Source organism: Sylvia atricapilla, chromosome 14 (genome assembly GCF_009819655.1).
Source record: "Sylvia atricapilla isolate bSylAtr1 chromosome 14, bSylAtr1.pri, whole genome shotgun sequence".
NCBI lineage: Eukaryota > Metazoa > Chordata > Aves > Passeriformes > Sylviidae > Sylvia > Sylvia atricapilla.
In genome coordinates, this window is record NC_089153.1 from 4,354,226 (window position 1) to 4,376,000 (window position 21,775).

The 21,775-nt window shown below is 40.7% G+C and overlaps 1 protein-coding gene across 3 annotated transcripts in view; it reads left to right on the forward strand.

Moving 5' to 3' along the window:
* The window catches only part of SLIT3 (slit guidance ligand 3), a 471,665-nt gene that overhangs the window by 241,624 nt on the left and 208,266 nt on the right, over window positions 1-21,775 (forward strand). For all 3 annotated transcript variants that reach the window (XM_066328946.1, XM_066328944.1, XM_066328945.1), the window contains exon 6: window positions 21,119-21,190. In XM_066328946.1, the coding sequence (XP_066185043.1) occupies window positions 21,119-21,190 (72 nt within the window). The remainder of the gene's footprint in view (window positions 1-21,118; window positions 21,191-21,775) is intronic.

Below are 21,775 nucleotides of genomic sequence, written 5' to 3' on the forward strand. Positions count from 1 at the left end.
GCAGAGGGGGATGCACCCTGTGTGAACACCACTCAGAGCTAGAGCCACACACAATGACACAGGCACTGCTATTTCCGTCAGGGGTTGCTGCAGTTTCTTGTTCTTCATTCACTGGAACTCGGGTTCATCTGTACTCAGCTCCTGCCTTTTATCTCTCCTAGGCTTTGGCTGTAAGATTCTGTAGCACTGGGATTTAGGGAAAAAGTGAACAGGTTCATGTGTCATGATAATCCAGGCTCATTGCATTTCTGTCTGAATACTTCTCAGCCTCACCTGAGATAATAGCTCCTATCACTGGACCTGCAAAAGGCTTTCCCTGCATCCTGGGGCCACTTAGCAAATTGTGGGTAATACCCCCCTTGATAGCCCTAAAGGTTCTTGTGGAGGAAGAAATGAAGCATTTAGATTTATGTTTTTAAAAATTCAGAAATACATCAGCTCATATGTAACATTTAACATTTCTGCAAGTCAGTACGCATTTATTTTCCTAGTGGTTAAATTACCTCTGCAGTGTGGAAAATCAGAGCTCTGTGAGTACTGTAAAATATTGTTGTACCTATTAGTTTCAGTTCCTTTTTTGTTAAATGGCTTTTCCTGGAAGATTCTGTTACTTTTTCTGTATGCATCTACTATTAGCATCAATCCATGGGACTTTCACAAAAATTAAACATCTTGATTACACATTCAGGTTTTGGAAAAAGCTGAACTTGCTCTTTACATTGAGAGGTATTTTGCATTCACCTACACAAAATATAAAAATGTTCCTGTGTAATTTTTTTAATCATCACAGCCAGCTCTGCAGAGTATATTTGTACCTTCTGCCATTCAGCCATAGGAATAATTAAACATACCTGTCAAGTTAAACTAATGAATGCACTAATGAATAAAGGAAATAGTGGTTGATTTGTGTGTAGCCATTTCACTAAAAGAAAGCAAGTGATTTTGAGTTATTTGCCATACATAAATATGCAGTAGATCTTAATGAAATGTTACACTACAAAACATAACTCCTTTAGTCTGGGTTCTCCAGGGAAGCTATTATCCAGAGCGCTCTGAAATTCCTGGCCGAGGTTTCTTGACATTTGTGTACAGTATTCAGTGTTACTCTTGCAGTTTGCAGTGAAATAAAACAAAAGAAGGAAGATAAACAGTTGGCCAGATTTTCCATTTGTTTGGTGTAAAATCTGGAATAAGCCTTCTGCAGCCAGTGGTTGGCCTCAAATAAAAGCAGAGAAATGCCTAGAGGAGAAGTGATTATCACATGTTGGGTTATGTATTTGCTTATGTATCTCCCAATGGACTGAACAATGTGTATCTATATTTGATGGTGTCCATGAAAAGCTCAGTATATTTTAAACAGGAATACATGAAAATTTAAGGAAAGGGTATGTTTCTGTTATGGAACAGATTTCAGGTTGTTTTGACAAAGAGCTGGTGAAACAGGTCAGAGGCATGGGAAGAGCTGTTTGGAGTAGTCATTGGAGACAAACCTTTTGCACTCTTTAGGGGGGCAAAAAATCACTTTACTTCAGCTGTATAAATTTGTAAATAATTTTCCTCCTCCTTGTCCATAAATTCACACTGCACTCAATATATTCCAACAGTGTATTCCTTTCTATCTCCCATAATTGGTCTTCATTGTGATAGTGACCATAATGAATTCAGGAGAGATCTCTGTGGCCATCGCCTTTGCTTTCCTAGAAATGTCATTGTCATGCAGCATTATTATAACATTAAAATAACAAGTTACCAACTTACCACTTTCTATGGAGAAACACCACCTGCAGCGTCAGTTAATTTTATGAATACATTAGTTTGAGCTTTTGCCATCTGTTCTACCCCTTATAATAAATGCAAAAAGCATATATTTCACAATTAACTCATTAAAAGGATATGATTGATTGGAATGCACACGCATGTTCCCTACACAGCGGTTAAGGTGAGATGTGCAGAACCGACCGAGCACAGAGAGAGACTCAGAGCCGTGGCAGAGGACATTTTGTGAGACAGAAGTGTTCCTCTTGGCATTCTCAGCCACACACACAGGGCCAGCACATCAAGTCACACAGAAGGGTGGCACTGGTTTCTTCATTGTTCTCTTGAGAGCCTTGGCCCAGCCCTGCAAGGGCTCCCTCCTGATTCTGCCCAGGGAGATGCTGCTTCCCTGCCTGAGGATGTAAAATGACCCTTGGGGGTATTTTTCTATTCTATTCTGAATCACTGACCTCTAAAATCTACCTGCCCTGATCTTGCTGAATGGCTTCCCTTGTCTGTCTTACTGTAAAAATAAGAGAAAATGTTGTAGCAGCCCTCTTATTAGAGGGTAAAAATGAGCTGAGGTACAGACTTCTTGTTAAATATAGCATAAGAAGGGTCCTGGTTTATTCCTCTTCATGACTTAGTCATCTTAACTCCAACTATTCACTGAGTCTGGCTGCAGCAAGCTCCTGCTTTGGATTTTCCTTGCAGGCTCTGACTGCTGGTTATTTCCTGCTGAACTCTGACTGCAGGCTTTTACCCAGCCAGACTGTGACTGCAGACGCAGACTGAGCTCACAGCAGTGATTCTCTCTCCCCAGGATCCTCCATAATTCTTTCCTTCATACTCCTCAAGATTCCTGCTCTATGATGATCCTCCCCTTCTCAGCTCACCCCCTTTTATCTCACTCATCTTTATTGGCTACAGTGATGACTCATCAGGGGTGAGGCTGGATTGGGTAATTAACACAGCGCTCACTTATCAGAGCTGAGGTCACCTGTATTCCCTTCTCCTACTGAAAAAACCAAGAAAGCCTAAATGCTGTGCAGGCTGGCTTTGGGCAGGCAGGAAGCTGTAGGGAGGAATTGTGGTTTTGTTTGTCCCAGCTGGAGGTGCTTTCCTGCTCGCTCTGTTGCCGTCAGGAGTGTCACAGCTGCTGCAGCCACAGCCCAGGGAAACCCTGTTAGGGCCATGGAGATGAAAACTTGAGTTTCAGAAGCTGCATTATTGTAATCAGTTTTTTTCACTGCCTCCAGTGAATGGGCAGAGCCTTTTTTCTTTTCTGTGCAGCACTGGAGAGATGATGTGTTCATTATCAGCATCTTCCTGATGGTCTGTGGGAGCATAGGGTCTGTGCCCTCTCTGTGTCCTGTCCTTGTATCCCTTCCCTTGCAGAAGAGTTTCATGCAGGATGGTCGAGGGTGAGCAAGGGCTCTGGAACAAAAAACTAATTCTGCATTTTTCTAGAATGTGCTGCACAGGGGCAGTGCCTCCTTGCTAACTGTGCTGAATGATGGTGCTCTCTGGCAGTTTATGGGAATTGTCATAAAGCACTGTGGGGTCTAAGTGTTTTTACAGCCCCAAAACTTGTGTGTCTCTTTTGACATCATAAGGAATAGCCATTATTCAGAATTACCTTCTTGTTAAGAAAGTTTCACAGGATTTTTCCAATGTGCACTGATGCTAAAGGACACCAGTTCAGCAGTGATCTTGTTAGCGAGTGAAACAGTTCCAGTCTTGATAGTGCATTTTTGTAAATGCTTGGCATTAGTGTTATGTCAGCCCTTCAGGGGGCATTTGAGAAGGACATGAAATGATAGGACAGTGGGGAATGGCTTTAAACTGATAGAGAGCAGGTTTAGGTTGGATATTAGGAAGAGATTCTTTGCTGTGAGGGTCATGGGGCCCTGGTACAGGTTGCCCAGAGAAGCTGTGGCGGCCCCACCCCTGGAAGTGCCCAAGGCCAGGCTGGACAGGGCTTGGAGCACCCTGGGACAGTGGAAGGTGTCCCTGCCCATGGCAGGGGGTGGAATGAGTTGGTCTTTTGTGCCTTCCAACCCAAAGTGTTGAATGATTATGTGATCCTTTGGTTCACATGGCCATCTGGAGGGTTTGGTCCAACCTGCAGGACATTCCTGTGTTTTAGGAGAAGGGCTGTTAATGAGGATGCTGCTCCTTGCATCAGTCCCCAACGGCCTGGGATGGTCCCATGTCCATCAGGGAGCAATGAACAGACATGTGCAGACTAACAACCTGTAAAGTCTGCAGCACACCTGACAAACGCTGTGTAACCTCAAAACAATTCCATGAAGTAGTTAAACCTGTGCCATATTTGGCAGTATCATCAGACCATACTTGTATTTTTTGAACACATTTGGGCTTATGTAATCCCCTTTCTCATGTCCCTTGCTAATAAATGAAACACCAGGTGGACAAACCAGCACAGCACGATCTTAAATCTGTTGAATGTGCTAAACTGTGACTTGTACTTCACGTGAGATTGATTGCACAGATTGAAAATGCGCTGCTGATTTACTTTTTTTTTATTTTTTAAATGAAAACATCTGCAATAAGTAGAGTAGATGTCTGCCCTGTTCTCTTGTCCACTTGCATTTCAGGAAGTGTTTGTTTTCATGAATGTCTGTAGTTGTGGGCTCAACTGGCCACAAGGGATCTGTCACTGACAACTTATTAAAAGCTGAACCATCACTCCTGAGGAACAGATTTCTTCACTGTAAAGGTTGCTTTCCCCTAAGTAAAATGTCAGATAAATAAAAAGCTGAAATGTCTCTTAAGTGTGTTCTACTTATAAAACAGAAGTACACAGGCCAATAGTATTTAGTAGTGGAGGACGTATGTTTGGTGGCATTTAATAATTTTTAAATTTTCAGTTTTTTGAGCTAATCAGAGCTGACTACCTCTATAATAAGGTTATTAATAATCCTGATTTACCCAATTTCTGTATTCTGGATATCTACTGCAGTGTGTATTGGTTTTAGTATTAATTTTTGGGCAAAACCGCAGATTTTTTAATATTTCTTGTCGAAGTAAGACAAACATCAATACCAATTGCTTTCTCCTTGTCTGGAGATGTATTTCAAGCATTATTGAAAGCCTGCACTTTAATTGTTTATACGGTAAGGTCCTAATGCTGATGACAAGAAAGATGAAGTATCCCACACAGGCCTAAATCATCCTTTCCATCTACTTTCCATCTACTTCCCTATGGTTTCTTATGCATAATTTATTGCCTTCTCCAGCCTGAGAGGGGCTCCTTCTGCAGGCACCAGCAATGAGCTCTGTTAGTGGTCATCAGTGGGGTTGGAAGTGTCCCATCAAGAACATGGCACAGCTGACACAGGGATGGGAATCCTTTGCACAGGAGACTTGAAAATCCAGCCTTTGTGTGTCAGAACCTCGGGCTTGATGGTCACTTCTACAATTTCTCTTTGATTAGGTAAAATCCAGGAGTCTGGAGATTTAAATTGTATATAGCTTACTTACTTAAATGGGACATCGGTGGAATTTTTTAAACAAGATCACAAGCTCCAGGTCCAGAGTTTGATAAAAGAAAGCCTCATGCCTAATCCTGAATGGGACCCATTATCTGGGGTTTGAAATCTGCTACAAAAAGTCAGGGTGACTATTGCTATTTCCAGAGATTACTTATCTGCTTACTTATTTCGCTGAGCTCTGCTTGCTGCTTTCTGGGCTCATTATTCTTTTATCCTAATGAAGCACAGATACATTTTGATGCAGCACCCATGCTGCAGCACTGCCTTTGTATGGAGAGTAATGAATAGCAGATTTGGCTCTTTTCTGTTTTAATAGACTTACAAGAGTCTCTCTGACAGAAACAAACTCCAGAAAATACCTTGATTTAAAAACAGGCTATGTGGTATTCTTACTGTCCTTTTGATATAAAACTTGATTAAAATGGGATGTGACATCAGTTGGAAAAGTATGAAAATCAAATTTTCTTTATTACGTACGTGTTTAGGCTAACCTATGCCTACAGTTTATCTTTGTATAATTTATGCTGTCTCTGTGCCATGCCTTCATTTTGAATACATTTGTTGAAGATTTCCTGTAGCATTCATCTATGATTGTCAAAAGGAAGTTTTATTCTAAAAAAAAGAGATAGTACTGGTTTTAATTATGAATCTAAATAGCTTCATAACCAGAGTGAACTCTGAATTTACATCATTTTTATGATAGCCACACCATTCCAGGTTTATTGATTTTGTCATTTGCTTCATTACATTTAATGCAAACCTTTTGTACAAAATTATTCTGGTGCTGTGCTGACCACGGAGGGGTCAGCATGTGCAGTCTCTAGCCAAAACAGCACAGCAGTATCATTTTAGTGCAGACTCCATGGAGAAAGGGGGGTTGTAAATACTGTCCACCAGCAGAACAAAGTTTGCCTTTTCCACTTGACCCTCCCAGCTGGATGAAGTTAAAACCACAGCTTGAGTTGTCTTTTTTTTTTTTTTTTTTTTTTTTTTTTTTTTTTTTTTTTTTTTTTTTTTCCCCACTCTTTTTTCTCTCCTCCTGTGTTTGGCTTCAGCTGTTTGGTCAGTGTGACAAATATCTGTTCCTGGAGAGAAGAAGGTGTTTGGGGCTGGGTTTGGGCACAGAATCCCTGCAGCACCAGTTCTGTGCCCATGGAGATCTCCCAAAGGACATGGTCTGCAGGAGTGCTGAGCTCCTGCTCAGAAGCTGTTTTGAAGAGCCACTTGCTTTTTGGCTTTCAGGGCAGAGACACTGGGTTTCTGGGGTCTCCAGTTGTTTTTCCATTGCACTGGGACTAAATTCCCATCTTTGCTTTTGTAAATAGGTAACAATGTGCCCGGATTTGCTGTACTTCTGAAGGTGTCCCTGCCCATGGCAGGGGAGATGGAATTAGGTGATCTTTAAGGCCCCTTCCAACCCAAGCCATTGTGTGCTCGTGGTTGTATCTGCTTGTATGAATAAAACTTCTTGAGGTCTTAATTAATACTGCATAACATTTTCCGGATAACACAATCATCACTTTTAATCTAACTTCATTTTAAAAAGTGATGCAAACACTATGCAAAACAGGTAAGTAAATGGATCCTTGTTTTCCCAGAAGGCAGTGACTTGGGCTCAAAAATTAATTTCAGTAATTGATTAGGGGACCAGATTTCCTGCCCCACTCTTCCTTGACCACAAAATGAGATGGATGTCCCCCGGCTTTTGACCCCAGCTCTTACCTCAGCTGCAGCTTTTTTCTTGACCCAAGTCCTCAACTCAGCTGCAGCCTTCTGTGTGAGAGGAGAGCTGCCTATTTAAAACAAGCCTGTGCAGCTTCTTGCCACATTTAGAGCCCAGAAGGGACTGATTAAATTTCTCATTCAGTGATTCAGTCTGTTCCATGGCTTTGCTGTCCTGCAGTTGGGTGGCTCCATAAGATAAAGTGTAGAAAAACAAAGCCACCTGCAATTCAATTCAATACAAAATTGATATGCCTTGAAAGAAAATATTAAACTGCAATGGTGTAACTCTACTGTAGAGTTTTTTCATCACAAATTGTTTTTGTATGAACATATGCTCACTGTGTTTGTACAGCAAGGGATGTTATACAGTCCTTTTAAACAGCTCAGTTGCTGCATCACTTGAAAATTTCCTAAAAAGAAGCTCACTTAATGTAAATCCTCCATGGATATTAAGAAGATCCATGGGAGGATCTTTGTTTTATTAAAAAAAACACCAGTGTTTTTGCTTGGATTTGCAGTGTTTTCTTCCTGTATAAAATAAGGATCTAAATCTGAGCGAAGTGCAGAGGGAATTCTCAGGCACTCAGATGTCTGTGATGAGATTAATAGAAATGAAGTTGATTATCTAGGTGCAAATCTGAGAATGGCTTTAGTATAATTGCTTTGAGGTAGGCAAGAATCAGAGCCCTTTTGTTTAAGACCAGATGACACCGGGTGAGTGGAGACAGCAGCAGTGGAAAGGGCTGTGAGATGATGGTCTCATTTGTACAGCTGATTTCTGCTGCTGAATATCATTTCCCTCCACTTTTTTTTTTTATTTTTTTCTTCCTACCAAAGGCCTGTGGTATCTAATTTTGCTTTTGTTTACCCTTTGATAGTCCCATAAATGTCAAAGAAACAAATGAGAGAATTCCATCTTCATGTGGAAGTATCCTCTGCTCCAGTCTTTTGTGAGTTTTTTTAAAGCTCTTTTTGGAGTTATTTTTCCAACTCATTGAGCAGCACAGTAAGCACAGTGGCAATGTACATGCACAGTTTGTCCAAAGTGCAATTTCTCACTTAGGATTCTTTTTTTTTTCTCTCTTGTTTGACTAGGGAAAGCAAGGATTTGGGAATTGTTTATCTGAAGGAACAGCAGAATTTCATGAATGAACAATCAATCTTATTTCCCTATATAAATTCTGCATCAATATCCTGTCAATCACAAGTTGCTTACACAACAGTCATGATACCTTAATGCTGGAATGCAGAGTGGTGCTTTTCAAAAAACCCCTCAGAAAACCCCCAGCCCAAAACCAAACCTCCAAACCCTAGAATTTAACTCATTTAAAGAGGTAAGAGCCTGTATAAAACTGTGATGTGGTGCACAAGATCTCTTAAGGCAAACCATTTGCATTAAGATGCCCATGAGCAGTTCTTGCTGCATTTTCAGGAGCCCAACATAAAGCATCCAGCCTGCCTCTCAGGGCATCAGAACAGGACTCTCCCATACACATTAAAGATGGCTTTTTGTGGCATGGGATGGGAAATGGAGCTTTCTGGTGTGAAAATCAGCTTTAGAAATGAGATTGACTTTTTTTTTTTTTTTTTTTTTTTTTTTTTTTTTTTTTTTTTTTTTTTTTTTTGTGACCCTTCAGTAGCCTTGTATGCAAGCTTCACCCCTGAACCTACTTTATTTAGTATTTAATTTATATGCTTAAACTCGGGTCGTATGCAGCAACAGCTATTGATTAGGTCCTGCTTTTAAACCCAGTCTTAGAGGGAAGATGACTGCTGCAAAGAGGTCAAGTGGTTTGCCTGAAATAATTCACTGAGTAAGGGGGACTCACAATTATCTGAAGCATTTGAGCAGGGGGTTGATGTTGGGGGTGGATTTTCAGTTTGGTTTTTAGCTCTCTGCCTGCAGCTCTCTGGCTGCTTTTCAGAGATGTGGTGCTCTCCCTTCCTGAGGAAAGATACTGAAGGGTTAATGTCCAGGCAGGCAGGGGGAGCAGGCAGCCCTTCACAATAAATTGGGCAATGAGCAGCGCTCTCGGGACAGGGACTGAGAAGGATGGGAGAAATGTCCTGTGAAGCCAATTGTTCAGGTATCCTCTTTATCCTCTTTACCTACTTTAAAAAGAAAAAAAAAAAAAAAAAAAGAAAAAAGTTGCTTTGATTGTAAGGAAAAAAAATTGGGGCAGGGCTTTTTATCCTGGCCGTTTTATTTCAGTGCTGTCACATCTCAGTATGAATCAGGTTTTTGAGGTTCTCCCTGAAGGGTCAGGTGAGGTAACTGGTGTGATGCTCTTGTGATCCAAACTTGCTGCCTAATCCTACCTGCGAGTGCAAAGTTTCCTTGCACGTGGTGTCCTTTTTGTCATGAGGCAGAGGAAACAGATGTCTCTGTATGAATGTATTTATGGACTAATGTCAGGAAAAAATACTAATAAAATATACACCACCTAGCAAGGAAAATTTGAAGTCATCTGGATAAGTTAATTTTTAAGATTCTTTGATAGTGGCTTCAAGTTTGTAAGGCTTGAATCCTTATTCTGTGACTAGTGAGTAAATGTGAATGCACATTTCACACCTGTAAGCGTTTATATTTAAGAAATCACAATGTCTAGGATGCCTTGAAGTTTGTTTTAATGATTTCAAAAGGAAATACTTCTCTTAAAAAAAATTTAAAAGAACAGTTTACAGAGAAAAATATCAAAGTCTGTAACATCTAGGAAGTTCTGTAGATGAACCTGCCTCTGTAATATTTTCTGTTGATATCAGAAGCTCAAAAATTATTTAATAATACTAACTATACGTCTAACTGTAAGCCATCTTCTATCCGTATTTTTGTTTTTAAATTGAGCATGCAGTTATCTCAGGATGCTGTTTTTACCAGGTTTTGATAAAATAATTCTTTCACACTTACATTCATTACAAGTCTTGCCTTTATAGATAAGTCCAGAGTTTTAAGTCACTCAAATCTCCTGGAGGATGGAATAAATCCCTTTGGAGGTGACCTGTCCCCCTGTTCTTGCAGTGCCTGTTGTTCTGGAGATTATGGCTGTCCCTTGGTACTTGCCTTTCTGCACTGTGATGTTTCAGCTCCTGGGTGGAGTTATTCCTTGCCCAGCACTTTATCTCTCCAGGAGATGGGAAATCCACGAGGAAAGCTGAAAGGCCTCAGCACCTGCAGCCTGCTTTTCAGTTCCCCCCAAGAGTTAATCTTATGTGAGGATGTACCAGTAGGGGTTTTGATGACTTTTTTTTCCTTTCAAGCACTGCAGCCCAGGAAAACACCAGTGCTGTTATACATCCTTTACCTATATCTTTGTCAAGGCACTTTGGGGCAATAATGACATCAGTAATGATCTCTTGCACTGTGTTCAGCCTTTTTGTATATAAACTCTCCCTCCTCCATGTTTACATTAGTATTATACCTATCCCAAGGCTAGAGAAGAACATTTTAATTTGGGGATGATGTAGGTTAGTGGAACTGGAAGAGATTAGTTCAGTTCCTAAAATTTTGTAAAACCTCATGGCACTGCTGACAGCTCAGGGGAGGAGGAATGAATATATTAAAGGTTGAGGGGTTCAAATGCTACAGCCCATAAATGCTACATCCCATAAATGCCAAAAATAGATGGATGCCATTTGTTTTTATGAACTAAAAGAAGCAGATCTATGGTTACATGTAGGTGGAAAGAAACTCCCTGGTGAATATGCACAAGAGCTGTCACATATGCTCCCTGCCATGTTTCTGAAGGATACGTGGCAGTGCCACATTGATTTGGTAAAACATTGTTTGGGAAGTTGAAGATCTGCTAACAAAAACTGAATGTAGTCATCCAAACATATGGGGTGCTTATGGTTCATAGGGGCATTCAAATAGAACATTTGTTCCAAAGTGCTTGTAAGCATAAATCTGCAGGATGGATTGCTGTCCTTAGCCCGGGTGACAAACATTTCACAGATGATGGGAATTTGGCTGCCTTGAAAACAGTAAAGCAAAATGGATTTTCTTGTCAACTGTGATCCGGTTTGCTGTTAATTCCAGAGCACTTTTCAAAGTATTTAAAAACTGATGTAATTACTAAGTGCCTAAATAACCAAGAAGAACATTGGCTTTGATTCCCATCAGGTAACTTACTTATTTTGGTTCCTACAATATTCTTCAGGGTTTCTTCTGTTTTACTTTTCTTAAAGATTTCCTCTTTTTTGTTCTAGAAACTGTTATTCTTTCCAAACACTTCTTGTTCAGATTAGTTATTTTTAAGTGTTTTAGGCCTTAATTTGTTAGGTGCTGGTGTTTCACTGACAGCACAGGGGAGTTTGGGAAGTGTTCTCGACCTGGTGTAGACAAAGGAGTGTAATGGCAGAGGGGAACACAAGTCATAGGGGCAGAGCTGCTGTGACATCTTCAGAAATATGTCATAGGATGAATAATTTGGATATGGACAGCTACTCAGGGAAGAACAGGTCTTCAGGTTCATATTCAGCTGCCCAACAAACACTCCACTGTCTATGGAGTGGAGATAATGGAGAATCAGCTCAGGAATGGAGATAATGAGGAATCAGCTCAGGCCTGCTCAGGACTCTTGCACGAGAGACCTCATTATATGTGACAGAACAGCAGATTTTAGTGCTTATTGAAACCCTTAGCCACTCTTCTCAGTCTAAGGGAAGTGTTATTTGCTTACTCACATATAAATACATGTATATGTGACTACCTAAATTACATATATAAGCACACAGAGTGCTCAGGAAAGTGCAGCATACTATTTTTACAAACTTAGTACAAATACAAATCAGCATATAAAAGCACAGAGCAAGATTTCACCCTTTCTGAACAGTTTTTGTAGCATAAGCAGGTAATGCAGTAACCCAAAGCACAGAGTGTGTGTTAACCTATTTGTTTGAAATCATTGCAGGCAGGAGAAGCAAACCTGGGGCAATGAGGTATAGAGTCAGACTGTAAAGGTAATTTCAGTGGGACTGTGGATGGGGAACTTGAATTCATTGCTTTGAGTAGTGAGAATGAAGTTTGATGCAAGTGCCTTAAAGGCTTCTGAGGTTCAGGCTGAAATCCAGTGTGTCCCTCTCACCCTTAGAACCAAGTCATCTAAACTCACCCATACTCTCATCTAGAACTGGTTACAGGTCAGCCACAGCTCTGACTTGCAGAATGGGATGTGATGCTAAGAAATGACAAATATAAAGATTTAAAATCACAGGATCGGGGCTTTGCATAGGCACTGAAGCAACCGTTGGAAAACAAATTTCAAAGGTTTTTATGGTCTCCATTGCCAGCCCTATTCTGTACCAGTAAGAGGGCAACAGCACAGGGCTGTAGTTGTGGATGAGGTACTGCTGCTGCTCTTTCTCAGCTGGCCTGAGAAATCCACCAGCAAAGCAGAGAAATGGTTAGGAGTCAGAATTTGGAGCTGCATGTCATTAGGAGCATTTCTGTGTTAAAAACAAAACCTCTGATAATAGACACAACACAGAACTAAGCCAAATGGCTCCTTGTCTTAAAGTAATTCAAAACACTTTTTTTGTTTTGTTGGTGGTTTGGTCAGTGGCCAGTTTTACAACAGAAATTACTAGAAGGGGATAAATTCCATGTCACAAAAGCAAGAAGCTGTTGCCTGATCAGTACAGAAGGAAAAAGGTAAAACAAAGCAAAATCCTAGAAGCACACCCTCCAACCCTGCTTTTCATCTGGAGGTGCCACTTACTCATCCCAAAACAGGAACCCACAGCTGTGTTGAAGATGAAATGGCCTGATTTGGAAGCCCTTAGAAAAGCTTTCTGAGCCTGTATTAAGCATGGTCAGTGCTGGAAACCCCTATCAGAATGATTTAAAATTAATGCATCATCTTGAAATACTAAATTTCTTAACTCTTCTGCAGTGGCTGTAGGAGTTGATTGAAGAATTGAGTAGGACCATGTTGAAAAAAGTTCTCCAATCCAAAATGGCATGTGGAGATATTTAGAACTGTGATTCTTTCTCCAGCTTTGACTGTCCATTTTTTAATTTTTAAAAGTAGCCTGATAAAACAGGCTTTGGTTGAAAACTTATTTGTGTGTTGTACTAAGAAACTACCATTTATAACTGCAAGCTGTTAATTGGATATTATCCACAAGTTTTTAATATTAATTTTCTAATTACAAAAGAAAAAAAGTTTAAAAAAACAAAACCAAAAAAACACTTTAAACCAAAAAACCCCCCAAAAAAAACCCCCAAAAAACAACAAATCAATTGTTTTGCCCAAATTTACCAGCCGTGCAGCAAGGCAGACACTCTGCCATATACTCCCAGTATTTAGAGGTTTGGTATTGCTTCCTCCTAATTTTTGTCCTAAGAGGTAGAAGAACGTATCACAAGTCATTGTATGACTGTGGGTGATAGCATTAATCTAATCTGATATAGGATTTCAGAAGGGACAGATGTCTGGAGAGTGAATGTCCAGATTTCCTTTTGCTCTGTCATCCCCCAAACCCTGTAAAAAACAGCCATTTCTGGGCCTTGCCCTGGCACATTCACCTTCCTACGTTTTCATGTTTGCTGGTCAAGTCCTAGCTTCTTAAAGGTAGAAGAGCCTTCATTTTCCTGTCAAACATGCATTTTTTAAGTTTTTTTTTACCCAAAAATGTGTCAGCAATGAACATCACCAGCATGAACACATTTTTTTTTTTGCTTGGTGTCCATGTTAAAGGATGTCCTGGCAAGCTCTGCACGTTCCTGTGCTGCTGACACAGGCTGGGCTCAGGGGCAGCACCAGGGATAGCTGCAGTGGTGTCCCTGGGGCAGCAGGAGTGTCACCCATGCCACACCTGGCCAGCCCTGCAGCCAGGGACCAGCAGAGCACCAACCCTGCCTTGCAGCCCATTTTAAAAACGCCAGCGGCTCCAAACAAATTTTGTCTGTGTGACAACTGACAGCTGATCCACTTCTTAATAGGAAGGGATGGAACATTCTGGGTCCTCCTTTTTAAAGTTTAGGTTCTGTAGTGGATTTGTTACAGCACAGAACGTAGGCACGGAACGATTTTAAGGAGAAAATTGGAATCCCAGTTGCCACTGCCGTATTGAGGGGCGGTAGCAGCTCCCCTGTGGGGGCTTGTTTGTTTTGCCGTGGAAATGAGCGGGACTTCTGTGCTGTTAGACCCACACAAGTGATGCCATGGTGGTGCAGGAGCCTGTGTAAGCACCGGCCTTGCTCACGGGGCACAAACTGTGGGTGAGGTTCAGTGGTGCTGCTGCGCCGCGGTCGGGATGGGGCACGGGCAGCTGGAGCCTGCAGACTCCCCGTGCCTGTGCCTCCCTTCCCACCAGAAACAGCCCAGAGGAGGGAAGGGCTCAGGCTGGGATGGCAGCAACAGCCCCAGAGGAGCGGAGGTCAGGGGTGGAAGGCAGCAGTTCCTGTTCCACCTGCAGCAGGTGGGTGGATGGAACCACCTGCACATCCTCTGCCCCGTGCTCTTACAGATGTTTACTCCTCATTTAAACAACTGTGTATTTTTTCTGTGCAGGTACATCACTTTCAGATTTTCCAGTTTCATAATACTGTCCCTAATGATACGATTTCCTATTAATATTCCTAATCTGATTCTCTAGTAGGATTTCCTATTAATAAGGTCACTGGTTAGTAACATTCTGAACTAGAACTTTCCTTGTGCTATTTGACACTTGTCAACTGAACATAACAATAAAAAAAGAAATTAATTAAGTGCAGACCTTCTAAAACTGTAAAAACCACTACAGTAAGTAACTTTCATTTTCTCAAACACCCATTTTATCTTCTCTTTTCTTCCCCTTTTCCCCTTTGGGGCTATGGCAGAGGAGAACAACAGATGGTTATCAGTCAAGAGTAACTAGGGAAACAGCAAAACCTGCCCCAATTGCTATGGAGACAGCCATTTCTGTGCTTGGTATGCACTATTTGTTACATCAGCAACCAGAGAGAGTTAAAAAAAGAAAAAAAAAAATGTTCTAAAGCACATGATATTGAAAGGAAATCTCGTGTTTGTGTGTATTTGTCCTTGCAGCAGGAGGAGTCTCCATGTTTGTTTGCCACTCAAGTTTTGCTTTAAGCTGATATTTTGGTTATTTTGTGACAGCAGCATTTTGATTTCTGAATTAATGTAATACAAATACTCAGAGTAAATACTTAGTAATTTTCAGTAGTCTGGAGAATAATTATTCATAAGCAACTCTTCCCTTTCAAATCAGATATTCTTCCTGCCTTGAATTTAACAACCTGGCAGCACAGGTTGGGTATGAAAACTGCAGACAGAGAATATGAATCTGCCCATTTATTTCAGGCAGATGAGCTGTTTCTGCACAAAGCCTCAACCACAGCTTTTGGCAAAACCGCACCCTTGAGAAACAAAAAAAAAGGGAATGTTGGAACACTTGTAAAAATCTGAGAGTGAGATTGCAGCTTGATCAGAACAGCTGTATCAATCTTTTAAATTTTCTAATATAAGCAAGCTCTTATAGATTTTAGTGAAGCATAAATAAAGAGTAAAAATTAAATGGGGAAAAATGCATTAAAAGCTAGTTTGAAAGAATTTCACATTACCTCAAAGCACCATCTTTCCCCATTTATTTGGGTTTCCTTATCAATTAATACAAGGATAAGGACTTTAGGTTGGTATGTGAGAAATCTGAAATAGATGTGTTGGTGTCACTTTCCTTACATATTTTAATATTCTTCAAGTTACATAAGGGCAATAAATGTTACAGAGTGTCTCTCTAATTCTGACAGGTTATGGAAGAACTTAAATATTAGTGCAAACTTTACAGGAAAGGGATGACATAGAACAGCAAGTCTGTAATAGAAACAAAATGAAAAAGGAAATGGAACCGAAATATGTTGTCCAAACGGAGGTTCTTTTGAAGATATAATAAGCAAAATTAATTCTTTTCTAAAAATGATTCTATAATAATTTACAGTGCATTTACCTTCCTGTGAAATCACTACCAAAATTCCTTTAAATATTTTGGCGATACAATAGCTTTAACACGGATACGTCTGGTTAAAAATGCAAGTCTTCCCTTAAAGAGGAAATGGCTCTTCTCTAATTTTTTATCTGCAAGTGTACATCCAATCTATAACAGTAGCACAGTAATGTTATATCAGTAACAGTAAACCTTAAATATGCAACTATTATAACACTGCTTTTTTATACTAAATGTGAAATATGAGAAAGAAATTTGAACACTATATATTACAGTAGTCATCAGTACTGGCTTTTATTTAAATATTTAACTAGATTTTGGGCAAAACATAGAAAGAGGTTATAGTAATTTAACTACTGTCACAGTATAATTAAAAAACAGATTAGCACTTGAGCTCTGCAGTGGCCTTGGCAGTCTTTGAACATGGGAAAAAAAAAATCCCTTACTGAATAAAGTACAAACCCCTGGTTAAAAAGTCCTTTATTGTTAAATGTTGTTGCTTGAAGGGCCTCTTCTTTGTGAATGTGAGTGTGGCTAATCGCAGAAAAAATGCTGAAATCTCTTACCTATTTGGTGTGCTGTGAAGAAATCTTGCTTGTAATACAAATGTAGGGTTTTAAAAATTAATTTTTTAATGTTCATTTAAAAAAATAGATCATTTCAGTTTTGGTAAATTTCACCCTGAGTGAATTCAGTTCTCTAATATTTTAGAACAATTTTGTGTTTAAATAAAAAAATCTTAAAACTAGTAAGATGATAAAATTATATCAGCTTTATTGCTGGCGATTTTTATCTCTTAAATGCATTTGAAAATTAAATATTCCTTATTGTTGTGAGCAAAACCTTCAAGGCTTGGTATTTAGAGGATTATTTCAAATGGCAAAAGAATATCACCCTTGTAAAACCCTATTCCTTCTAAAAAGTATTTGAAATTTAACTCTTATTTATGATAGATAATGCACCAGTCTAAATGGGTAAGCCAGAGTTACACTCTATCAGGGAAAAGGTGTTTAAACATTTAAAGTGGCATTTTAGCCAAGCCATAGATTCCCCTGTGATATAAATCTGTTGGGATACAGCCTTATTTCTCATTTCTTAGAAATGTGATTTGTCTCTAAGTTGTTTCTTTTTTTCCTTTAAAACATCAATTCTTAGTTTTATCAGTTGAATATAATGTAGTCACATAATTTTCCCGCTTTTCAATAAAAAACTGAGAGTAGTTATTGTGTCCACACTAGAGCCAAATTACAGTAATACATATGGTTTCATGTATTACAGCTCTGCCACGTGAAAGATGTCTTTTCCTCTAAAGACTTTTATAAATTCTTGGATTGTTTATAAGCATTTGTCTGTGTCACACTCCACCTAAATCCCATTTGCCCATTCAATATTTTCCTTGCTTGAGTGCCTTGCTCTGCTCTCTGAGGTCTTCTGGTGCTGCCGTTGTTATCTCTTGGCATTGTCTGGTTGCTAATTGCCTGTCAGGGAGATGTGGGATCCCTGGAGCTTCCTGGGTAGGGTCAGGGTGGAGAATTCAATCCCAGGGGAGCTGCTGGGTGTCCCCACATGGGATCTCAGCTCACTGACCTGTTCTGACAGCATCACCCAGCCCAGCTCCAGGGGTTGGGTCTGCTCAGCTTCAGTGCTTTGGGTCTAATGCATGAGAGATTCAGCATTTAAACTAGACATTTTCACCCAAATCAGTTAGGTATCTGTGTAACTCTGCAAAATTTGTGTGTCACACAGCTCAGTTACTGTGGTTTCGTTCATCCTTCAGCAGCTCAATATTTCTCTGTGAGAAACGTTTTTTGGTCAGAGGCAGTCAAATCACTTGGTAGGTTTAGATAAAAGTCTGAGCCTAGTGCTGTATTCCTTCAAAAGGCAGAGTAAATGCAGGTATGAAAAGTGATTTTGTCCATGTATTTTTAAAATTGCCTCTTAAATCTGAGTTTGTGTTGTCTGACCTTTTACTACCAGTACGTTGCACTGCTACGTGCATAACAACTCATTTGTAATCTCAAGGAAAAGATTTGCTAGAAAGGCTGTGAGTGCTGACAAATAAAGGTGGCATTTAAATCTGAATCAAAGCTTCTGCAGCCCAAGACCATTTTCACAAATTCAGGTGAGGTGTCTCAGGCAGCTGACCTGTGCTCCATGTGCTCTGTTCAGAATGGAGACATGGGAGCGGTGTCACAGTGTTCCTCAGGGGAACGTAGCTTCCACCTGTTCTGAAATATTGGTTTTTTCTTTTTTTTTTTTTTTTAAAGTTGAAATTTTACCTTCTCAGCATGCAGCTAATATTATTCAAGTAAGATGTTCTTCTCCACGAATGTTTGGGATGTCTGTTCGGTCCCTGGAGGAGCTGCACGCACAGCCTGCCCACACCGGGTGTGTGAGCTGCCTGCTAGTCCACATCACAGGGGGATTGGTTTGTCTTCAGAAGCATCAAAACACATGCTGAACACCTTTGGCTTTCTGTAAGACTTCACTTAAACTTTTCCAAAAACTTTAAACTTACCACTTTGTCTCAGAAGGAAGACATTTAAACTCTCCAATTTCTAGTCTTGCCTGAACCGCTCACCAGGGTGCTGTACAGATGCAGTGAAATAGGATTTCCATCTTTACACACAAAAAAATAAATAGGGAGGCAGAGGGTTTTAAAACCTAATTTTAGGACAACTAGCAGTTCCCTTTGAGAAGAAATTCTCATGTTTCAATGCAGATGTGAATGTTTTGGGGTAATAGACACCAGGAGACACGAGCTCTGTGGCAAAGGAGCATTAAACACGTGAGTCTCTCCCCATAGACTGTGAGGAATTGGTTCATGGGCCACAGAATCAGGGTGTATCACTAATGAATATGTTCCCTATTTACTGACAGTCCTGCTAAGTGTGTGTCTTCTGAGCATTGAGAGGTTTCCCTTGCTGTGATCCCTGTGCATCGATCACACACACTAAACCTGGTTGTTGGCAGTGGCATGACTGGACCTGTGGAAATATGATTAAAATGGTCATTATGCTTTTTCAACAAAAATCAATCTATGAGAGTAGCAGGGTTTTTTTTTTAAAAAAGAAACAATACTCACCAAGGAATCCCTTTAATCAGAAGGCTTTGAGAGTAGCACACTGTGGGTTTATTTGCTTATTTTAGTGTATTTGGCAGAAAGATCAATATCATAGTATAACTCCAATAAAAATCATGCAATATATAATACTTCCCATAAAAGGAGAGGGAGAGGTGATTCTCAAGTTGAGGCTCTTTTCTCTTCATCATGTTAGCTGTAAACCTTCTGCTTAATAAAGCTAAGTGTAAAGTACTTAATCATGCAGAGAGCACTGTATTTAACTCATTTGAAGTTTATTCCTCTTCAAAATGCACCATCCCTTCTTGTTTGAGCAACAAATTTTTGTCAATTAAACAGGGATATCAGGACAAGTCTTGTCAGCAGTCAGAAACAGAGGTTTTAGGAACTTTCACAGGTGGTCAGAGAAACAGAGAGAACATAAATATGCATGATACATTTACCCAGATATGAACTCCTAAACACAGAAAAATCCCTTTTGGAGGATTGTACATCCCAGTGTCTGTCAGTATTGGACACTGCTGCAGTTTTGCCAAATTCACAAAGTTCCCTAAAGTGAGCTAGTGCTACACGAAACCTTAGTTTGGGCTTTATGGTTCCTAAGGATTTTAGTAGACCTTAAAGTGTGAGTGGGTTTTCCTGTACTTTAACTCATAAAAAATGCAGTGTTCATTGATACAGATTATGTCACAAAGGGTAAGTTTCCCATGGTTGTCAAAGATGTACATATCCAGGATGCTCAATGTTAGCAAATCAAACTCAGTCTTTACAGGGGTTCATAAAGATTGTATTTGCTCTGTGCTTTATTGCTGTATAATAAGAAGATTGGTACAAATGTCTATTTAGACCAAAAATTAGATACAGCCAAATAATTGTAAAGTAGTTGGTGAAACTATACAGCCATAGTATACATGGGTGTAATATATTTGCTATAGTTGCATATTTTTAAAATAAAAATCAGAAACTACAGTGTAATCTTTGTATCTTTATTCAAGATACTTTACCCACATAGTACGAAACGTCTCTGCCTCACCAAATCCAAAGTTTATGCTGTGCAAAGGGCAGTAACAGGTAGAGTAGGAGCTGGCATCTTTTTTTTTTTTCGTTAAATGCAGATATTTCACTTGCATGTGACTAGATCTGTAATTTTATTTCTTTAAGTGTAAAATTTAAGGGATCAGATGTCAGAAAATGTAATCACTGAATTTTAAATGACAACTTTAATTCTTTTAAGCAGAGGAGACAGATGTAGCTGTCTTGCTCTATCCACATATATTGCAAAATACATTTAAATCACGTGCATACAGGGAGACAAATGAGAGAACTCCGCCATCCAAATATTAAATTACATGTTTTTGAAGCAAAATAGTGTTTTAAGTGTACATGTGTATAATGCTTTTTGTCACTGGATTGCTCTCCCTGATGCAGTTAGACAGAATCTGTATTTAGTCAGAAATCTTTCAATAGAAAGGGCTACCAGATGGGACCAGTAACAATGCAGAGAGGCATCGAACCACCACAGACATTTGGTGCTTAGAATAATAAAAAGACTATAAAATTAGATTAGTTGAGTCTAATTTGGAATTGGTATATTCCCTATGCACTCTCACAGCTCTTGGGTAGATAAAGCCTGAAGATTTAGTACTGTCAGGACAGAGGACTCCAACTTCCAGTAAAAGAAAAAACGGCATTCTGGGAGGTCACGGAGGGCAGCCCAGTGACCTCCAATGATTTACAGGCCTTTAGCTTAATGAAATTGTTTCAGTGACATGACGGTAAAAGCTCATAATGGATTGGATGCCCTAATGTAATGAAATTACTCCCTTCTGCCTTTAAAAAAAAAATAAAGGCAAAAGAAAAAAAAAAAAAAAAGAAAAGAAAAAAAAAGAAAAAAAGAAGGCGAAATTAATATTTACTGAGACCTGCCAGGCTTCAGTGTGCGGAGCGTGCAGCGCTGTCAGACAGCCGAGCAGCCCCGAGCAGCGTGGCAGCTGAGCAGGCGCTGCCAGGGGGTGGAGGGACACCTCGCTGACGGGGAAGCCCCAGCCTGGCGCTCCGAGCCACCCTTCATCCTCTCCCTTCCTCTCTGCAGGCAACTGGACAACAACCAGATCAGCTGCATCGAAGATGGAGCCTTCCGAGCCCTGCGCGACCTGGAGATCCTGTGAGTCGGCCGGCGGCGCGGCGCGGGGCGGTGAGGGCGGGCGGCGGTCCCGGCGCTGCAGTGCCGCGGGCCGGGGAATGCACGGCCCTGGCTGCCCACCCCGGCACGGGCCGGCTCACCCTGCCCGGGCCGGCCCCGCTTGTGCCCATCGAGCCACGGAGCAGCCGTGCCTGCCGCTCCTGGGGAGCGGGGCTGGCCGCGCTCCGTGCAGCAGCCGCGCTTCAGCGGCGCTCCGCCGGTGCCGGGGCTGCCCCTGCCCGCTGCCGGGGGATGGTGACAGGGTCATGGCAGCGAGACGGGACCGCTGCCCCTGGACTAAAGCTGTTTCAAAGGTGTTCGGTGTGTGAGAGGGAGGAGAGACGGGCGCTTGGCAGGCTTGTTCAGTGCAGTCATTGGCTTTTGGGGAGGATCCTTCTCCGAGGGCTGAAATAACACCACGTTGTGCTCTCTTCGTGTACCACAAACTTTACACACAGGCTGTTAAAGCTGCAGCACGTATTGAAAAAAACGTTTTGCCAGCGAAAGCTGACTCTACCGGAGAAGCAGCACGTTAGATTTAGAACGCTGTCATTGTAATGTAAATCC